Source organism: Protopterus annectens, chromosome 1.part0 (assembly GCF_019279795.1).
Source record: "Protopterus annectens isolate FY-2018-M chromosome 1.part0, PAN1.0, whole genome shotgun sequence".
NCBI lineage: Eukaryota > Metazoa > Chordata > Ceratodontiformes > Protopteridae > Protopterus > Protopterus annectens.
This window is the reverse complement of record NC_056725.1, coordinates 11,639,819-11,658,501: the sequence shown is the minus strand read 5'-3', so window position 1 is coordinate 11,658,501 and position 18,683 is coordinate 11,639,819. Positions and strand designations below refer to the sequence as shown.

At 39.0% G+C, this 18,683-nt stretch overlaps 1 protein-coding gene across 1 annotated transcript in view; it reads left to right on the top strand.

The window, feature by feature from the left end:
- Positions 1-18,683, top strand: part of BICRA (BRD4 interacting chromatin remodeling complex associated protein) — a 2,119,634-nt gene that overhangs the window by 2,084,474 nt on the left and 16,477 nt on the right. Inside the window, exons 16-17 of the mRNA XM_044070712.1 lie at positions 9,480-9,574; positions 17,692-17,794. Coding sequence (XP_043926647.1) covers positions 9,480-9,574; positions 17,692-17,794 — 198 coding nt within the window. The remainder of the gene's footprint in view (positions 1-9,479; positions 9,575-17,691; positions 17,795-18,683) is intronic.

The following is an 18,683-nucleotide window of genomic DNA, read 5'->3' as shown; positions in this document are numbered from 1 at the left end:
GTGGATAATGTGCCTACGTGGTACCAATAGAAATTCTCTCACTTGTAAGAAGATTTCTAGACTGAATGATGTATTTGTTTGGGAGCAGGCAGGTGATCCTCCAGAGCTGGGCAGATGGCATGATTTACTTGAACAAGAAGTCCCTGTCTTTGCACCCATTTCTCCTGCTTTGCTTGCTTTGGAGAATTTATTAAAAGCTGCCTGAATGCTCCAGACTCTCTCCCATTAGTTCCTGAAAAAATAAGATGAAATTGTACAGAGTTTCATATACAAATACATTTTTTAGTTCTTACCTTAAAGTTGATCTTTCTGCAGTCACTCCACAGCTCAAGCAGCAAAAAAGCACCTTGCTTCCAAACACCCAGTTTCTGGGGATAAGGAGTGGAGGTGCTTAGACAGGGCAGAGTTTTTTCCTTCTGCCACATTAGCCTTCATAATCTTGAACTGTCAGAGTTGTATGTGGACATTCATTTTGAAGTGTGCTAAATGCTTGGAATAATTATCTTCCCTGACCCCTGAAGGTAGCTCTTATGTGAATTAGATTGTTTCTAACCCATCTCATGTTTCTAAACATGCCTTAAAAAGTGTGTATGTTTATGCTGATACTATTTCAAGGCTTCTGCTTCAGCTACTGTTTTGAGGATATTTGTTTTTGTGTATAACCAAAACTTTTCAGAGGATGTAAAGTCAGAAATGTTGAGTTCTCTAGACCAAGAAGTTTTGTTAGGTCCTACTTCTCCTCGGGTTCTCAAACATGGGGATGACAGAGAGAAATTAATGCATGGGGTTTCTGTGATTTTTCATGTCCTCAAATTCTGTCCTAAAATCTCTACCTTTTCTAAGATCAGAATAAACAGAGAATGCATCCTAGTAACAAGCGTGCACCCAAGAGAAAATGACAGGAGGGTAACAAACCAAAATCCCCAAAAAAGATCAGGCATCAGCTTCTGAATGACTTCAGCAAAAACCTGGTCACTTTTCCCCTTCCTCCTACCCTTATTCCCTTTCCAGTTTCAAGTCATCCTTTCCTCGGTGCTCCTGTATGGTCTGATAATGCCAGACAGATGGGTTTTAAAGATGATTCAGTAGGGGTTATACCTAGCAAGTGGATAGATTTTCTTCTTTTTATGGGGATTTTCTCTTACCCTTCAAACAAAACAAACTTGTTTCTTCAGGTGCTTCAGCGTGTTGTAAAAGCAGGGGTCATAGACAGTTTTCCTGCAAAACACTTAAGAAGGGGCTTTTATTCCAGAATGTTTCTGGTCCCAAAAAGGAGCACTTGTGGAGGCCAATTTTGGATCTCTCCTTCCTCAGTCCCTTTGTAGAAGTTTCAAAATTTAAGATGTTGACTTTCCAGTCAGTTTTTGCCCTTCTCCCAGATCACTGTTATGGTAACCTTTAGACTTCAAGGATGCCTATTATCACACTCGAGCATACAGATTTAGGAGGTTCCTAATATTTTGGTATCAGAGTCACACTGTCAAATCTCTGCATTACTTTTTAGGCTATCTACTGCACCAGCAGTGTTTACTAAGTGCCTTCCATTGGTGGTGGCTCAGTGCGAGTTATAAGGTATTCACATTTTTCCTTATTTATACAACTTGCATATTTGTGCAGTCTTTGCCCAGGTGCCAGGAATGTATAACAAAGGTTTTATCCTTCCTAACTCATCTCTGGTTTCAGATAAACATACAGAAGAAGTCTTTCCTGATTCCATGAAAAAAGGTTGTGTTTTTAAAGTGCCTTAGACATGTTCATGCAACAAATCTTTTTACCACAAGACAAAGTGAAAACTTATCGAGGAGTATTTCTGAATTTTTCTAGTCAGAGTCAGGCTTCAGCCAGAGAATTCCACACAGTTCTAGACCTTGTGGCTTCTATGATCCCAGTGGTACCACTTGCCAGGCTGCACACGAGAAAGGCTTAGTGGTTCTTAAAAATGTGTGGACCCAGCATCTTTGCCCCCCCCTAGAATCTCAAATCCAAGTGCTTTAGTTTTTAAGGATAGTGTGGAGGGATCAGATGGCTGTCATTGTACAACTTCCTTTCTCTCTTCTGACTCCAAAGCAGTTTGGTCTTCACAGACTCTCCATTTTACTTGGGGTGTATTTTCAGTGGGAGTAAAAAGTGCACGGTCTGTGGGACAATTTGGACAAACAGAACCAAATATATTTCAAGGAAATGCTGCCTGTGATCGAAGCTGTAAAAGACTTGCATCATCTTTGGCAACAATGCCTGCTTCTTATAGACAGCACCACAGTGATGCGATACATAAACAAGGGGGGTACCAAGTCATACCAACTATGCCACTTGGTAATGATGGCTTGGGAGTTGGCGCTTCAACACTCCCCGACTCTTCAGACCTCTTGCATACCATAAGAGCAAAACATAATGATAGACAAACTCAGCAGATCCTGGATAGACTTGCAAGAGTAGAAACTCACTCCAGGGGTATACCAGGAAATTGATCCAGATGTGGAAAACACTTTGTGTATCTGTTTGCCTCCTTTCAGAACAGACAACTAGAAACATTCTTTTGCAGGAATCCTTGCAAACAAGCTTGGAGAGCAGATGCTGTCATATTTTCCTGGTTGGAGATGTTCCTTTATGCTTTTCCACCCTCTCCACTGATTTTGATGGTACTGCTAAAGATACAGTAAGATTTTTCCTCCTAGACCGTCTACTCCCACATTGCAAAAGGAGTTTATGTACCCTGACATCAAGCAACTACAGATGACTTTCTAGATGATTCACTTTTGATGATCTTTTTTTTGGATTTAGTGTGAGGTGGCGAAGGTTCCCAGAAATAACCTGCAAAGCATTTGCAATAAAATCCCAGACTTTCATGCTTGGCTTACCCATAATCAACCTGACTTTATTGCTGTTACAGAAACCTGGCTAAAACCTTACATTAAGGACTCTGAATTTCTCCCTCCAGGCTTCACAACCTTAAGAACAGATAGACCCACGCAAAAAGGGAGGTTGTGTTGCACTGTTCTTTCTGAACACCTACAAAATAGTCCCATACACAGATTCCACTCCACAATTTAGCAATGCTGAAATTCTTATTTCCTTTCTAGAAATGAATGGCACAAAAATACGTATAATAGTTCTCTGTATACCCCCTGACAACAGCATACCTTTACTGGAGTAAATCCTTGCTTGGATTTCCAACAAACATTAAAAATTAAACCATCATCCTGGGCAATGTAAATATCAACTGGCTAGACACTTTAACATTACATCTTCAAGTGTCAATCTATTTAATTTCACTCAGGTTATCACTTCACCAACTAGACCTAATAGGAACGACGACTGTGGCTCCATTTTAGATTGAGTTCTGGTCTCTGTCCCCAATAAAATATCTGCCAACACTCTCCCTAACACCCTCAGTGACCATCTCCCCTGCCTTTGTTCACCGAACTGCCCTTTCCTTTCAAAAGCTACATCAGTATAAACAAGTAAGGAAACTAACAAAATTCAGGCCACTGATCTTCAGATGCTCTACAAAAACATTAACTGGTACATGCTAAAAAGTCTTCTTCTAGATGATGTGGTTAACTACTACAATTCAACATTTCTGCGTGTACTACATAACCTAGCTCCTCTTTGTTTTAAGTGCATAAAAGCAAACCGTGCCCTATGGCTAACCAAGACCACTAAAGAACTCATGAAAGACAACTCTGGTACCACTCGGGTATCATTGATAAACTCACCAAACTAGGCATCAGTCCTTACATCACTAGGTGGGTTGCAAATTGCCTCGCAGACAGGACCTACAGAGTGAAAGTTGTGGATTCCAAGTCAGACTGTTGACCAGTCACGAGTGGAGTCCCTCAGGGCTCTGTCCTGGGCCCCCTCCTGTTTGGCATCTACATCTCAGAAGTCCAAGCCAACACAGAAGAACTCTGGCTGACCAAGTTCACTGATGACTGCAAGCTAGGAGTCATTATCAACTCCCCAAGTGATGCAGACATCCTACAAAAGGGGCCTCTCTGAGAACAATAACTGGTGTCAGAACCATGGCCTCTAGCTTAACACCAAAAAATTTTATCATCCCCTTTAGAAAAAAACTCATTGCCTATGAATTACCATGTTGATGGGAGCCCACTGAGCACTGAATAAGAAAAAATGAGAGATCTGGGCACCCAGGTAGACAGCCACCTCACCATCGAACACCATAGTGTCACTGTGGTCAGAAAGTCCTTCTAAGTGGCGCATCTTATAACCAAAGGTTTCGCATCCAGGAAGAAAGAGGTCATCATCCCTCTCTACTTCCCTCATTAGATCAGTCATCAAATATAATGCCCTGTTTGGCATGTGCCTGACCAGACACCTACAACAGCTGGCGAGGCCACAAAAGTACCTCACAAAAAGGATCCTAGGCCTTTACCACATGTCCTACATGGACAGACTCAAGAAACTTCAGCTGTTCTCAGTCTCTTATCTAATTAAAGGTGATCTCTGCTTGACTTACAAAGCCATGTCTGACTCAGCCCTACTTGAAATGCTACACCTAAAGAAATCCCTATCACCCCGCACCACACCCTCCAGAGATCACATCCTCATTACCGCAACTAACAAAATATGCTGGAGGGACAGGTTCATCTCCCAAAGACTGCCCATACTCTGGAATAAGCTTCCCATTCATGTCAAGCAGAGCACCTCACTGGCCCACTTCAAGAGAAATCTTGACGAGTGGATGGGTAACAGAAAGTTGACCCCAGGGATCACTCCAGTGCCCTGCTGGATAAGGGCACTGTGAACTAACATCTGGTGGCACGGTGCCCGGGCAGTTTTTTTGGGCTAGGCTTGCAAAGGCTCCAAGGCCATTAGCTTAGTACACACCTATGAACAAAGTTTGGAAACAATGGCTAGCAAATAAAAACCCACCCGACCTGCTGAAATTTAAATAACTTTGAAACCAGGTTGAAAAAAAGTTATTAAAAGAAAAAGAAAATTATTACCTGAAACGTCAAACCAACTGTAAGTTAAACCCCCAAAAATTCTGGAACTCCTGTTACATCACTACTAAAATCCAGTCATAAAAAGCAACCCATGTCCACATCCTGACAAAAACACCTCATGAAATTGCCACTCTCCTCTCTCCAATTCTCATTTTATTGATACTGTAGCAGGTATCACTGCTACTTTTCTATAAGCCCATAGTAACCCAAACCCTACTACTCCTTCAGAGTTATCGTCTTGCTCCCACTCTACCACACCCTCCTACTCTCCTCACAACCCCTCTACCTGTTCTACACCCATGTTCACTTTTAAACCTATTCCAACCACCGCAATAAAAAGACTACTTCTCAAGCTCAACTTACCTACTCATTTCCTAAAACTAGCAGCTGAAGCTATTGCCCACCCTATTGCCATAGTTCTAAATAGATCCGTTCAAGAATCTTATGTCCCCATAATCTGGAAAAAAACATTTATTCTTCCTTCATAAAGGCAGTAATACTAATATCTCAAAATTCAGACCAGTAGCCATTCTCTCACCCATCTCAAACATCTTGGACAAAATGCATACATATTCAAATTCTAAAATTTCTGATTCACAACCAGATCCTGTCTCCCAAACAGCACGGATTCAGACCAGGTCACAGCACTATAACTGCCCTCATATCTTTGATAGACACAATTAACAGAACCTGAGACATTGGTAAAATTGTCTCCTCTCTATTCTTAGACCTGTCAAAAGCATTTGACACTTTCTCCCACCCTGTACTTCTAATCCAACTCTGAAAAAAAACAGCCTTTCCCCCTCCTCTCTCAACTGGTTCTCAAGCTACTTAGAAGACAGGCTGTTCAATGGCAACATTCCCTCTCTCCATATCTTAACGTCTCTAATGGAGGTTTCCCAAGGCTCCATACTAGGACCCCTCTTATTTAGCATTTTCATCAATTGTTTTCATTCTTCACTAGGCCAAGCATCACTCAATCGGTATGCAGATGACTCGACTATTATAAGCTCAGCCGATTCCATTTCTGAACTTTGACAGCTCAACTGGCCTTTACTTCCACTGAGACCTGGATGTGTAATCACTTATCCCTTAACCCATGCAAAACCAACCTCATGCTTTTCACTCCTAGGAAGACAACCCCATTAAACAAAGCCTGATTCAATTCACTATACTTTCTCAACGTAGTACTGCAAATTACTTTGTTTCTCACGCAAAAATATTAGGAGTAATAGTAGACGAACACCTGAAATTTAACCTACTCATACATCATAGCATGAGGAAAACACACCAAAAGCTAGGAGTCCTCTAAACACTTCCGCAGCACCTCCCCAAAACAAGTTCTAGTTTCCACTTATCTCTTACCCTCTCTCTTGTATGGTGCTCCTCTACTTACTAATCTTCAGTCCTCCCTAAAAGCTAAACATAAGACTTGCTATAACAAAAAAGCCAAAGTCACTACTAATGCCAAACACTGTACCCATTGCTACACTGCTCTTCAGTCTCTGAAATGGCTTGAAGTACCTCATCACCTTTCCTATGTGCAACTAACAACTGCACATAAAATAATCTTTAAACCATTTGACTGCCCTGCTCTTAGTCCAGGTTTCAGTTTCTGCCATCCAAGTGGACCGCTCAGATCCAAGAATCAGCACCCTTTGACAGTGCAAAAACCTAACGTGCCAGCTTTTATACTCCTGCTCAGTAGCCAAAACATGGAATGCCCTACCACTGACTGTCTGGACAACTCAAAATCCTGCCACTTTCAAAACCTCTCTGAGACTACCAATCTTCTTTATGGAAATGCCACCTGCACCTCGTCTCCTCTCAAAACCTAACATCCTCTGCTGATTACTAACATTGATATTTAACGTTTACTATATATTAATATCAGATGTCTAAGCCTTACTATTCTTAGTCAGAAACAGCTATGAAATGTCTATTTTTGTCAATTTATTATTATACTTATAACATATCCAATTGTTAAATACGTTACCTTTGCTGTATATACTCTTTAATTGTACTCATTGCATTGTTTCACTGTACGTATATACTGTATGTATTTGCTATTCATGGAGCTTTTCTCCCCTGGGCTCCATTGAAAATCGGCTCATTAAGGCCCAGTAGACTACCCCGGTAAACAAATGCAAATAAATCTGTTTGATTCACAAGAAAATTATCAGCTGAAAAAGTATTGTATGTCAGATTTCCATGCAAGTGGGCTTGGGCGGTGAACACCTTTCTTCCCTGTGGTGGGGAATACTTTAATTACTCTCTTCTTTTCAACCAAGAAAACTCCTGTGGAGGAGAAGGTGCAGACAAATGTTAATTCTGAACAAGGTTACATGGCTCTGTCAAACAGTTTAAATAAAAACCACTACCAGTGCCAGAGTTTTATTCCTTACTAACTCAATGTAACAGGTCTCTAGTGTATGCAGACCTGGAAAGCTAACAGCATGGATAGTGTCAACCTGTTACCTTCAGGGGTGCTCCTATAGGGAAGTACAAAAAATCAGCCACTGAGAGCTAAATGGAAAACATTCTGGTTTTGATGCGTTTCTAAAAGTCTCTTTTATGTAGTGCAGCAGTAGAAGCTGGAAACTTTTTGAAATTAGGTGAGTTGTTATACAACATAACAGATTAATCCGTAAAGATGTACCAGTCTACTGTTGCAATGTGTCTTTCTTATTTTAATATAATAGCATTTTAATTAGCAGTCTAAGCAGTTAGGCTTTCAGCTGAATGTTCTGCTTTACGTAGAGTAGATGTTCAAATAAAAGAATCATTATTGCATTATCTCCTTCCTTTCACTGTCCCCCGCGTTGGATCTTCAGACTTAGAGTTTAGGATGGGAGAAAACTTCTATGGGACCATCTCTCTGTAATGAGAGCAGATGAAGTAAGGACATGTGTAATATTTTTTAAGTATCTCTTTATTGCAGAGTTGCATTCTAATGTAGCAATGCTCCAAAACGAGTGTGCAACTGCTTTTCCTAATTGCCCCATACCCCCAAGTTCCAAGTGAGGTCTTGAAACAGGTAATGTCCTTGTCTTGCAGAGCTTACTCTTGTTGTTATTTAGAATAATTTCTCCTGTCCACTTCATACCAGGCTGGGATAACTGAGCTAGTCATGTAATCATGGTGTAGGGACAGTAGGTACCTAATATGAGATCTGTATTGTTGGCTTCTTTAGCATAAAACGAATTTAAGACTCTAGGGACTACTGTCCATTTTAGACAAATATACAGATGTTCTGGACAGGCGAATGAATACAGCTATGTTTTAGGGACATACAAATTTATGGAAATTAGGCTGGAAAACTGGATGTCCACATGTGACCATTTCCCTGTGGGTATGGAATAGTATTGCAGCAGTGATGCTTATGTTTACGTTTGCAGCACTCTTGACTAAAATTTACTTTTTCTGAAGTAATGTTTGTATATTTGTTACAGTATTTATTCCTGACTTCTGGATTCTTATCTTCATAAAAATTAAATTCTGCACATTGGGCTATTACGATGAATAAGTGAAGCAAAAGCAGTTTCTTTCTCCTACCATTTTCACATTTATTTAGGTGTATATGTATTTCATAAATAAATTATTCCTGTGCACATTATGTAACTGTAGTATCATTTGCAAAGAGCCACCTGCTTTCCCTTTCCTAGCCCACCACAGAGAATATTGAATGATCCTATCACCAGCAGCCCCTCATCTTGTCCTGGGTAACAGAGTAACTGGAAGTACAAGGCACATTGATTGCTGCTTTCATTGTAAATGTTGCAGTTTAAGTAGTTTCACAGAAATACTTTTTTTGGGTGCAAACTTAAGATCTTAATTTAAACTTTTATAACAAGTTAAACAACTTTTAGAATAACATTGACTACATCATCATGACTGTAGCTGCGTTCAGCAAGTGTTAACATTTATCCCTGAATATGTGTTGTCCATATATAGCAGTAACATATTTCTGTACCACTAGTGTTTTTTTTCCTGTCTTGATAAAATTCACAGGAACAGAGAACTTCTTTGGTTGCCTGTACGTTTTGTGTGCATCTTCCTTAACTCTGAGTTTGACAGTGTTGTTTGGCTTTGTTTCTTCTGCAGCAGTCCTTGAAAGCAAACTTGGAAAAAAGGAGTAAAACTAGCCCAACCAGGGTCTACACATTTTGCAGCAAAAATGGTGACTTCAGAGTAACATCTCGTCGAGGGTACCCACAGTAAAAGCCCTTCTAGTTTACATTAAGGAATGAGGATTATTTAGCCACTAGTACCATATGTGTAGAGTGCCTGCTATTTTATATTAATTGATTGCAGTGTTTTCTCATATCGGGTCTGTAACTTTCAGTACTTAGTACCTTTAAAATAAACATTTTATTTCCGAGGTGTCTTTGATATCACTGATTTAGGTAAATTTATTCATTTGTCATTCGTTTAGATAGGACCTGTGTATCATCCCAGATATCTTAGGTTTGTTTCAGTTTTATTTTCGTAATGTATATTTTTGTCTTACAGTGGATGAAGAGTTTGAAATGGTTTCCACCCAGCTGCTGAAACGTACACAGGCAATGCTGAACAAGTACCGTCTCCTACTGTTTGAAGAAGCAAGGGTAAATTGCACTAGGGTAGTAGTATGAGGACTTTTTAAATACCTCTCTGTGTTCATTAACTAAAGTAGTCCTTATGTGGATTTATTTCACTGTCATAAATGTTATCCCACTGTACTCAGCAAGCCATTTTAATGTGCATTAATATTTAATTTGTAGAAATCGCGTTTGGTGTTCTCATTCACTGTTTTATCATTACTCCATTCTTTTGTTTGCGTTTGTTTTGATACTCACTTCCAGAGTTGCTTGCAAGAGGTTTTCTGATGCAGTGACCCACAAGTAGGATTGTCATATTGGTGTGGCTTGTAGTTAGTAAATTAGTAAGTAACAGGTTTTAACTACGTTGCACTGAAAGTGCATTTGCTGATGAGATGCTCTTCCCTTAATCTTAAAAACAATGCAAATACTTTATTTTTTTTTTTTTACATGGATCAGAGACCCAACCCTCTTGCATCTTTGTAGAACAGACAACAAGATTGCTTCATACAGCAGGAACGATTTATGTAGCAAGCAATGAGTCAGCAGCTGTCTGCCAAATAACAAGTCCAGGACAGTGGATAGAATAGGAAAACACGTTTGCACCTTGGACATATTTGCCTTAAGAGAATTAAATTATGCTACTCATATGAACTGCTTCCAGTGAGATTTAGGAGAACAGGGTTTTGCCTCTTTGCGAGGGCCTTACACACCGGAGTCTAGGAGGCAATTGAAGATCACAGTGAGGACAATGTTGAATGCATCCTATTGCCTGTCTCTCCAGGAATCTCCCGACCTAGCTGCACTCGTCTAATTTTTCTGGACAGTTTCAAAGTGTCCATCACAAATTTCCCCCCTTTGATGGTTCCTTCCTATTTGGAACAATTGTGAAAGACTTGACTGCTGTGGAGTAAGCAGGAAGGAAAGATCATGTCTGCCATACGAGATGCTCTGTTCTGACAGCCCCCCCCCCACTAGCCACGTTCTTGCAGAGGGCAACAGAATGCATAACCACATTACTTCTCATTGCACTATGTTGATTACTGAAAATAGTTTTCCTTGCTCAGATCTAACATGATGAAGCTCTCCTTGCTTCTAGATCCTTACATGGATCTTTTTGTCATATCCATCCGTGCATCCTCACTTAGATTTACCTCCCTGAAGATTTACCTCCCTGAAGTTAACTGGATGATTTCTCCAAATCCATTAATGGCCTCAGATCCTTTGCTCAGTCTACCAGTATGGTATGAATCATCTCTGCATCCCAAAAATACTTTGCCTGCAATTTATACAAAGTAAGTGGAAATGCTTCTGAATTTGGGCAACCAATCTAGACATCAATTGACTTTTTTTGCTTCTCTCCCTAGCATCTTATATGTTAGTTTTTTATCAGAATAGTTTTACTGAAGTTCTAGCTGTTCTATCAAAGTTTAACGTGTTTACATCTTAGATTTCCTTAATGATATGATTCTCACCTAGTTGCATATCATAGGTTGTGCACAAATTTTCTGAAAGAGACGTTCCTTCTTCACCCTCCTTAAAGGGTCCATTCCCCTTGGGATTTTAATATATTTGAATCCCTCCCACCCCCTCCTTTTTGAGCAAGCTACAGTAGCACATCTGAAATTCCAGTCATAGAAAACTGTTTCTTGTGGCAGTATCTAGTCTTTCACAAGCATAGAATTTCCTTTCAAAACCAGTCCATCCTTTGTCCTAAAAGTGGTGACAGAAAACGATCTGAACCAAGTTACACATCTCCCAGTCTTTTTCATTAGCCATTCTAATTAGAGGAGAATATATTTTTGATACTTTGGATTTGCATAGACAAATGTGTTTTTACCTTCATCAAACCAAACAAATCAGGAAAGACAAGTACTTATTTCAGTTACTCAAAACCAAACTTGATCAAAGAATGTTTAAAGTAACACTCTAGATGGCGGTCTCCTTTGCATACTTTTCTCAAGACAAATCATTGCCAGCCAAGCCAAAAGGCCATTCTGCTAGAGCCATTACTACCTTCACTGTCTTTTTCAGAAATGCTACTCTTTAAATTTGTACTGCAGGAGCTTAGCCTACATTGCACAACGTTGCCAGGTAGTACAAATTCAATATACTATCCAGATCCAGAGCCTCTTTTGGGGCTACAGTCCTAAAGGGCTTCCTGTCATGATACCATCCAGGGATGCAAATGGCTAGAGATTCTAACCCATCATTTGGATCAGATGGGATTGAATGATTAGGATAACAGTAGTTATGTATTTACCGTAACACTGGATCCTTTCATCCTTGTCCGTCTGATACAACATCCTTCCCTTCCCTTCTTCCCCCTTCCAGTTGTCACTTGTGGATGACCTGGCAGATCATCTGGAAGCTTGGCTGCTCTTTGCTTAGGTCTTCTCTGTTATTAGTTGTCCTTTTATGTAGCAGACAAATTTGTTCTGAGGAAGATGGATGCCCTAGGGGATTATGGGTGAGAAAATTCATAAAGGAGCTTGAGTTTTGGGAGCACTAATATTGCTGATCCAGATCAGATAAGTAGAAAATGATTGAAATGAAAGCATCCTGTTATAAGTACAAAACTCCCTTTTGTGCTATGCATATTTTTTTTTTGTTTTGACATTCCACTGACCTTCCAGTCTTCATTTGATGCTACAGGTCAAGGGCATTGGCTTTTCTTGTCATCTCTACTGTTTTTGGGCAAGGGTTGATCTACTGGGAGTGTGTGGTCATCCTAACACTCATTTGTCCTGATGAATATTTAGGATTTTTCCTAGTCTTAAATCATGCAATAGCATGCTGACTTGCATTTCAGTTTGGGAGGGTAATGCTGAATGGCTTGAATGCATGCTCTGCTCCAGAACCATAAACCAGCTGTGCCTGCTAAGCTGTCTTCCACATCCCCGGACATTACTTCGGATCTCTAGTCCCTTCTACAGCTCAGTGGAGGACTGCACAGCATACTTCCTGCCTTCAAGGATAAGGCACACCTGATCAAACTCAGGTCATTTTTGTCATAGTCCAGACTTATCCCCCTGTGCCACCAATCCAGACAGTGCTGTGTGCTTATGTGCGAGGTTCATTGCAAGACCAGCATTTTTTTATGACTGTAGTAACTTTTGCCATCTGATAAAAAGTGTTATGATTTTTATAGTCACAATATGCCATAGGTGGTCATTTTCTTTAAAGCAGTTATATTTTGTCTTGATATTTTTGGATTTTTCACCAAAGTAATGCCTTTTCTTTTCATTAATCTTTCTTTATAAGAGCAGTTCATTCAGGTAGCTAAATCCCTTTTGCTAGTTATTTAGCAGTGAGTCAGGTTTACCAGAATAAATGAAAATGGAGTAATTAGTATAATATACCACTATTGACAAAGTAATCTTTATAGTCATTCAGAAATCACACAAGTGCAAAATCTGAACGAAATTCCGTATCTCCAGACTCAATGTGCAGACAACATATTGACTATTTTCACAAACATTTACACATGTTAACACCCAGCTATTACATCACAGACATCCAGGTAGACGGACTAATATTGCACATAATTAGAAACACATTTTAACACTCTTTGAACTGAACACTTACTTACATGAGAAACAAAACAGACATTTAAGTATTGCACTGTGAACATTAGAGGATTGCACTGTAGACCTTAGCGTATTGCACTATGGTTAATTTACGAATTTGCATGTATTGCACTGAAAGAAGATATTTTACTACATTGCTACTGCCCTAGATGGCCTATAAGTTAGTCATGGTGAATGTTGCATTAATATTATTAGGTGAGACTGGTAACCAGGTTCTTGCACAAATTTAGACAGTTTCTACTGACCCAGTTGGACATCATGGAGTGTAGTGGTTATTATAGTTCAGCAGCCTGATGACATTAAGGAAGAAGCTGTTCCTGAATCTCATAGTCCTGCAACGTATGCTTCAGAAGCCCTTTCCAGATGATAGATGCAGGAACAGTCTGTAAGCAGGGTGAGTGCAGTCTTTAATTATTCCTCTTTACCTGATGAGACATCTGGATAAGTACCCTTCGTGAAAAGGTGATAAGGTGGTCTTAATGATCCTCTCGGCTGTCTTCATCATTCTCTGGAGGGATTTGCGCTCAGAGGTAGAGCAGCTTCCGTACCATACTTGGAGGTTGTTCGTCAGGATGCTTTCTGTCATACCTCTGTAGAAGGTAGTGAGAACTGCTGATGGGAGATTCGCTCTCCTCAGCCTACTTAAAAAGTGCGGCCACTAGTGCGTTTTCTTGACTATAGCATTTGTATTTGTGTTCCAAGACACAATAATTGTAACAATAATGTAAAGCATTTGTGAAAACTGAGTAGGCCAGGATGGGATTCCTGATGTACTCTTTGCTTTGATGTATAACTGAATGAGAGGGCAGCTTATCACCATTGAACTGTGGGCAGCTACTCAGGTAGCTGTCAGACTGTTACTATACACATTGACTAAAGCCTCCTCTTAATCTCTGTCTTTGCAGAAGTAGTGTTTGTGCAACAAGGTCAGGCTTTTGAAAAGTCTGATAAAGATGGGAGCAAAAATAAGTCCATGTATGGGTACTCTGGCATTGCCAAAATCCATGCTTATTTTCTGTACTCTGTTCGGTTAGCTGAGCAATAAAGTGATGAACAGTTTTCATGGTGGCTTACTGGTAATATTTTAGCCTAATTTCTCCTGGGTCCATTCAATGTCTGAACTTCTGCTTTTTGCCTTTGCATCACTGTGGTCTTTCTGTGGTTATTCTGGTTTTCATCCCACATTCCAAAATCATTGTTGATCAGTACTCTAAATTGTTACTATATAATGTACACTCATTAATGTAGCCCATGGTAAGTCAGGTCGTTAAGCTGTACTGTATTATCATAGCACTGCCATGGCCGCAAGTGGACACTTAACTTAGTAATGTAATAAAAAAGTTGCTATTCTTAAAAAAAGAAAAAAAAAATCCAATACTGTTTTACCTTTTTCCTGCTATTAGAGTAATTGTGAGCACTTTAAAGAACAGCTGCATAGGCATCTCTGAAGCTGCTGCTGTTACAGATATTATTAAGCAAACTTAAGTATGTGTTAAGTAAATAAAAAAATGGGTAACGCAAACATAATCTATAAAAACAAATAGATATATAGTATGGAAGACTGTGTTGTGCTGCAAGTCCTAAATTCACTTCAGTTATCCACGCATCTTGCGAATGTTTTAACTTTGTCAAGGATCTGAGAAAGGGTAATCTCAGAATTGTAAATGTTGCTGAAGAGGAAGCATACATGTTTGCATGGTAGCATAAAAAAAGTTGCTGAGGCTCTTAATTATCTTTGTAAACTGTCAGATGGCTGAGAAAAGCTTCACAATGGAAACACTGTATTCATGTGGAACAACTACAGTTAATTGAGAAGGTAGGGGGGAGTTTTTCCCACTTCCATCCAGAACTTGACTCTGATGCGAACTTTGTAGCAAGCACTGAAAAGTTCTGCACATTTAAAATGGCACAGTGCCTAAAGTGTGAAGCCATGTATAGTGGTAGTGTGGATATATTTCATGCTTATTTCAGTTATGAAGTTTAAGGCTGTAACCATAGCCAAATCTTCAGCAAAGGTAAGACTGGCTTACATGCAAACCCTTGGTTTCATAGTACAAAATGAGAAGGTAGCCAAAGGTCATAAAATCGACGAGATCCGTTTCCTTTGCATATATTAATATGACTGGCCAATGGGGAACCACAATCTTCAGGTATTTAAAGTACGTAAAGCAATCTAAATCTGCCAGTCTTACAAAAACATAACTGCAATTGATCAGTAAAAACTACTGAATGAACCCCTCACCCCCAATCTGATGTGGTACTTTGTGGAAATGCGTCTCTTGCAAAGTCATTACGTTATAGGACATTGGTAGTATCATTAGTTGGAGCTTAACTGTGCAACAAATGCGTATGCTTTTATTGCAGTATATTCCAAATAAGAGTCGACAACTCCCCAGGAAGAGGGTAATAACTGGCCTGAAATCATGCAAAGAAATTCTGTGCAGTTTAAAAAAAATTCTGCACTTTGAGGTACTTGTGATTACTGCTAAGAAAATTCATCCATCCACAACCCCTTTTTCGCACATATGTCTACTGTATTACAATTGAAAACTCTTCATTTGTGCCAGCATAATTGTGAAGGACAACTGCATGGTTATGGAACAGATTAAAAAAAATAAATGACTGCTTCCACTAGTTAACAAAATAATTGCAGAGAACATGCTTTTTAATTGCAAGCTTTTCTCCATACTTGCTTTTCATGTCCTGCATCTCTTGTATCAAGACTGATTATTTTTCCCCACAATTTAATACCTTTTGCCCTTGACAGATGTATGTTTTTACAGTTTAGCTTCAGGATAAGAAACTTCACTTGATTTTCTTCAACTTCTTATTGTAAATAATGTCAGTGTTTGCTTGCAGCTGGTTCTGCAATTGGTTTAAATCTTTAGCCATTAAGTACCTCACTCTGTAGCTTTAAATGTTAAATATGTTGTAATACTGCTTTCCTTTATCAGTAAAATGCAAATGCTTTCACTATTACTGTAGCCATAATCCTACTTGTCAGCCTGTTAGGTCTCTCAAAATCTTGACAAAGCCAAAAATAGTGAGGGATCACTGGCACAAAATCAGAGACATTTTAAATATTGCTGTTACAATATTAAAACGTTGACAGAAGAACTAGTTTTGGTTTTGCATTAGCATGTTTTTTGTTTCTAAAGGATATGAAAGCTGAAACTCAAATGTCTGGGATTATTTATTGACTTCAGTCCTCAATGACTTGAGAAAACATTTTAGGAGAAACAGAACAAAAATGTGAGTCAAAATGTCTCAATGTCTGGACATTCTGCAAAAATCTGGAGTGCTGAGAGGTATGGTCTTAATGACTGCTGTCAAATGAATGTTTCACTCTGCTGTTAAATAAATGCCTCAAAAATCAGTTCCTTTAACTTAATGCTTCACTTTACTATTATAAATGCAAAAAAATAAAAATTTCAATCTGTCTGTTTTCGTAACCTGTAAGGAGCTGCAGTCGTATATGAATGTTTCTGCCTTACCTACATATTTTCAGAAATGATCTCCATTTTGAACAGCTTTCCCTGGTTGTAGTTGTAAATTTAATGTTATCTATTTTGTAATGCTTTTTAAAGATACAGTCATAATTGAAATGACCTTTGGTTTTAATACTTTAACTACTGTCATAGTTCATAAGAGCTCTGTCTTAAAATAAATGATTCACTGATCTTAGTATTGTAGTGTGCAGTTCTAAACTGATGACCCAGTGAATTTAATAGATAATAGTTATAAATATTCTCAATCATGTTATATAAAAGTGTTCTGAATGAAAAGCCTTACCACTTATAAGTTGCTGTCCTTGTAAACTTAACATCCGTGTGCTTACTTAAGTGATTTTTACATCCTGATATTATACCATTAGCCTAAAAATGTAAAAATATTCTGGCTACCCATTTTTGAGCATGATCACAATACAAAATGGCACTCTGTAAACAGGCAATTATTACTCATGCAGTATTCAATCCCAAGTATCATTTTGTTTTTTATTAAGGAGTTCACTGTATATGTTGCATTTACCTTTCTCCTTGTTGCTTGTGATAAAACAGGTCTAAAAAGGGACATATCATTTACACAGTTAAATTCTGTAGAATTTTAGACAATGGACTTGAATATACTTTGGTGTAGTACTTTTTGACATTCTCTGCATTATCTCCTTAGAAAAAAAGTGTTTATTATCATGGCAAGATGTTTATTTTGAATTATGCAGTCCTCCTTTTTGAAGGTAGGAGGTAGGTTATCCACTGAAAGTCTCCTTGATTTATAGGCTTGTGACTTAGTTACTGAGCTCAGCTGTGCGCTAGATACATTTTCTAACAGGTGCTTGTCGGTCCACTAAAACTACTGAATAAGTAGTCATGTTTTTACAAAAAAAGTCATAAAACTGGTGATGGTTTACTGAGTTATCTATTCACTTTGAAAATCTGTTTTAAGTTTGGCACCTTCTAAACGTGAGTGGTGAAGGTGAGTGAGTGGGAGTTGTGAAAACATTGTGAATTGACAGGGAAGTACATCCTTTGAACTACAAATCTTATTTATCTACAGAGGTTGAGTCCATCAGCTGAGATGGTGATGATCGACAGAATGTTTATTCAAGAAGAAAAGACTGCATTGGTCCTTGACAAGCAGCTAGCTAAAGAGAAACCAGGTTTGGAGTTGTAATATTTCTTTATTGGTCTTGAACATCTACAAAATGTATTTCTGCTATTTCCAGGTTGCATACTTGAGAGCCAAATGTTTTCCAGACAGTAAAACTGACAACAGGAAAAGAAAGAAATTTGGTTTGTGTATACTGCATGCTTTTGACTTATTTCCTCCTGTGCCCGCCTACCAGCCATCATACCATATCTATTGGCCAGTTCATTCCACCAGTAAAATAACTTTCAGTGAGCACTGACCTGGTAAAGTTGCCAGCATCAATGCAACCGTAGTGTTACTAGTGTTCTTTATGTTTGTGATCCCCCCCCCCCCCGCGTCATCATGAAATGATGCCACTTTAGGTGGTAATCACAGGAATGTCTGAAGGGTACATGCACACATCTGTTTATTTGCTGTACACAGGAACAGTGACGAACACTAATTTTTGTCATCAAGCACTCCTTGTTGACACACTGTAACCTTTGAGTAGGTCAAAGCACAGTAGAGGATCAGACCTCATTTGTCTTCCTGAAATGGCCATGTCTGTATTGACTGTTGAATTCCAGTTCATGCAGCTGGCTTCTCTGTAGCCTGGGCCACTAATCAGGCAATGGACATCTGGGTTATAGATGAGGCTTCATCCCTGACAGCTGGCTTGCTATAAATTACAAATTTCATCTGAAAATTATTTTGATATGTGAATGTCAGAAACTAAAGAATTTGTCATTTGGCGGTTGATATTGAAATAATTGAAAACTGCCCTGTTCAAGACTTTTAGTTCTCTGTACACTGCTGTTTTCACTGTGATTCAAATAAAAAAATAGCATTAAATTTCAAAGCAGCTCTGCTTCCATTCGCTGTTCTGCAGAGAACCATCTGCGATTTCAGCCAGTCATCCT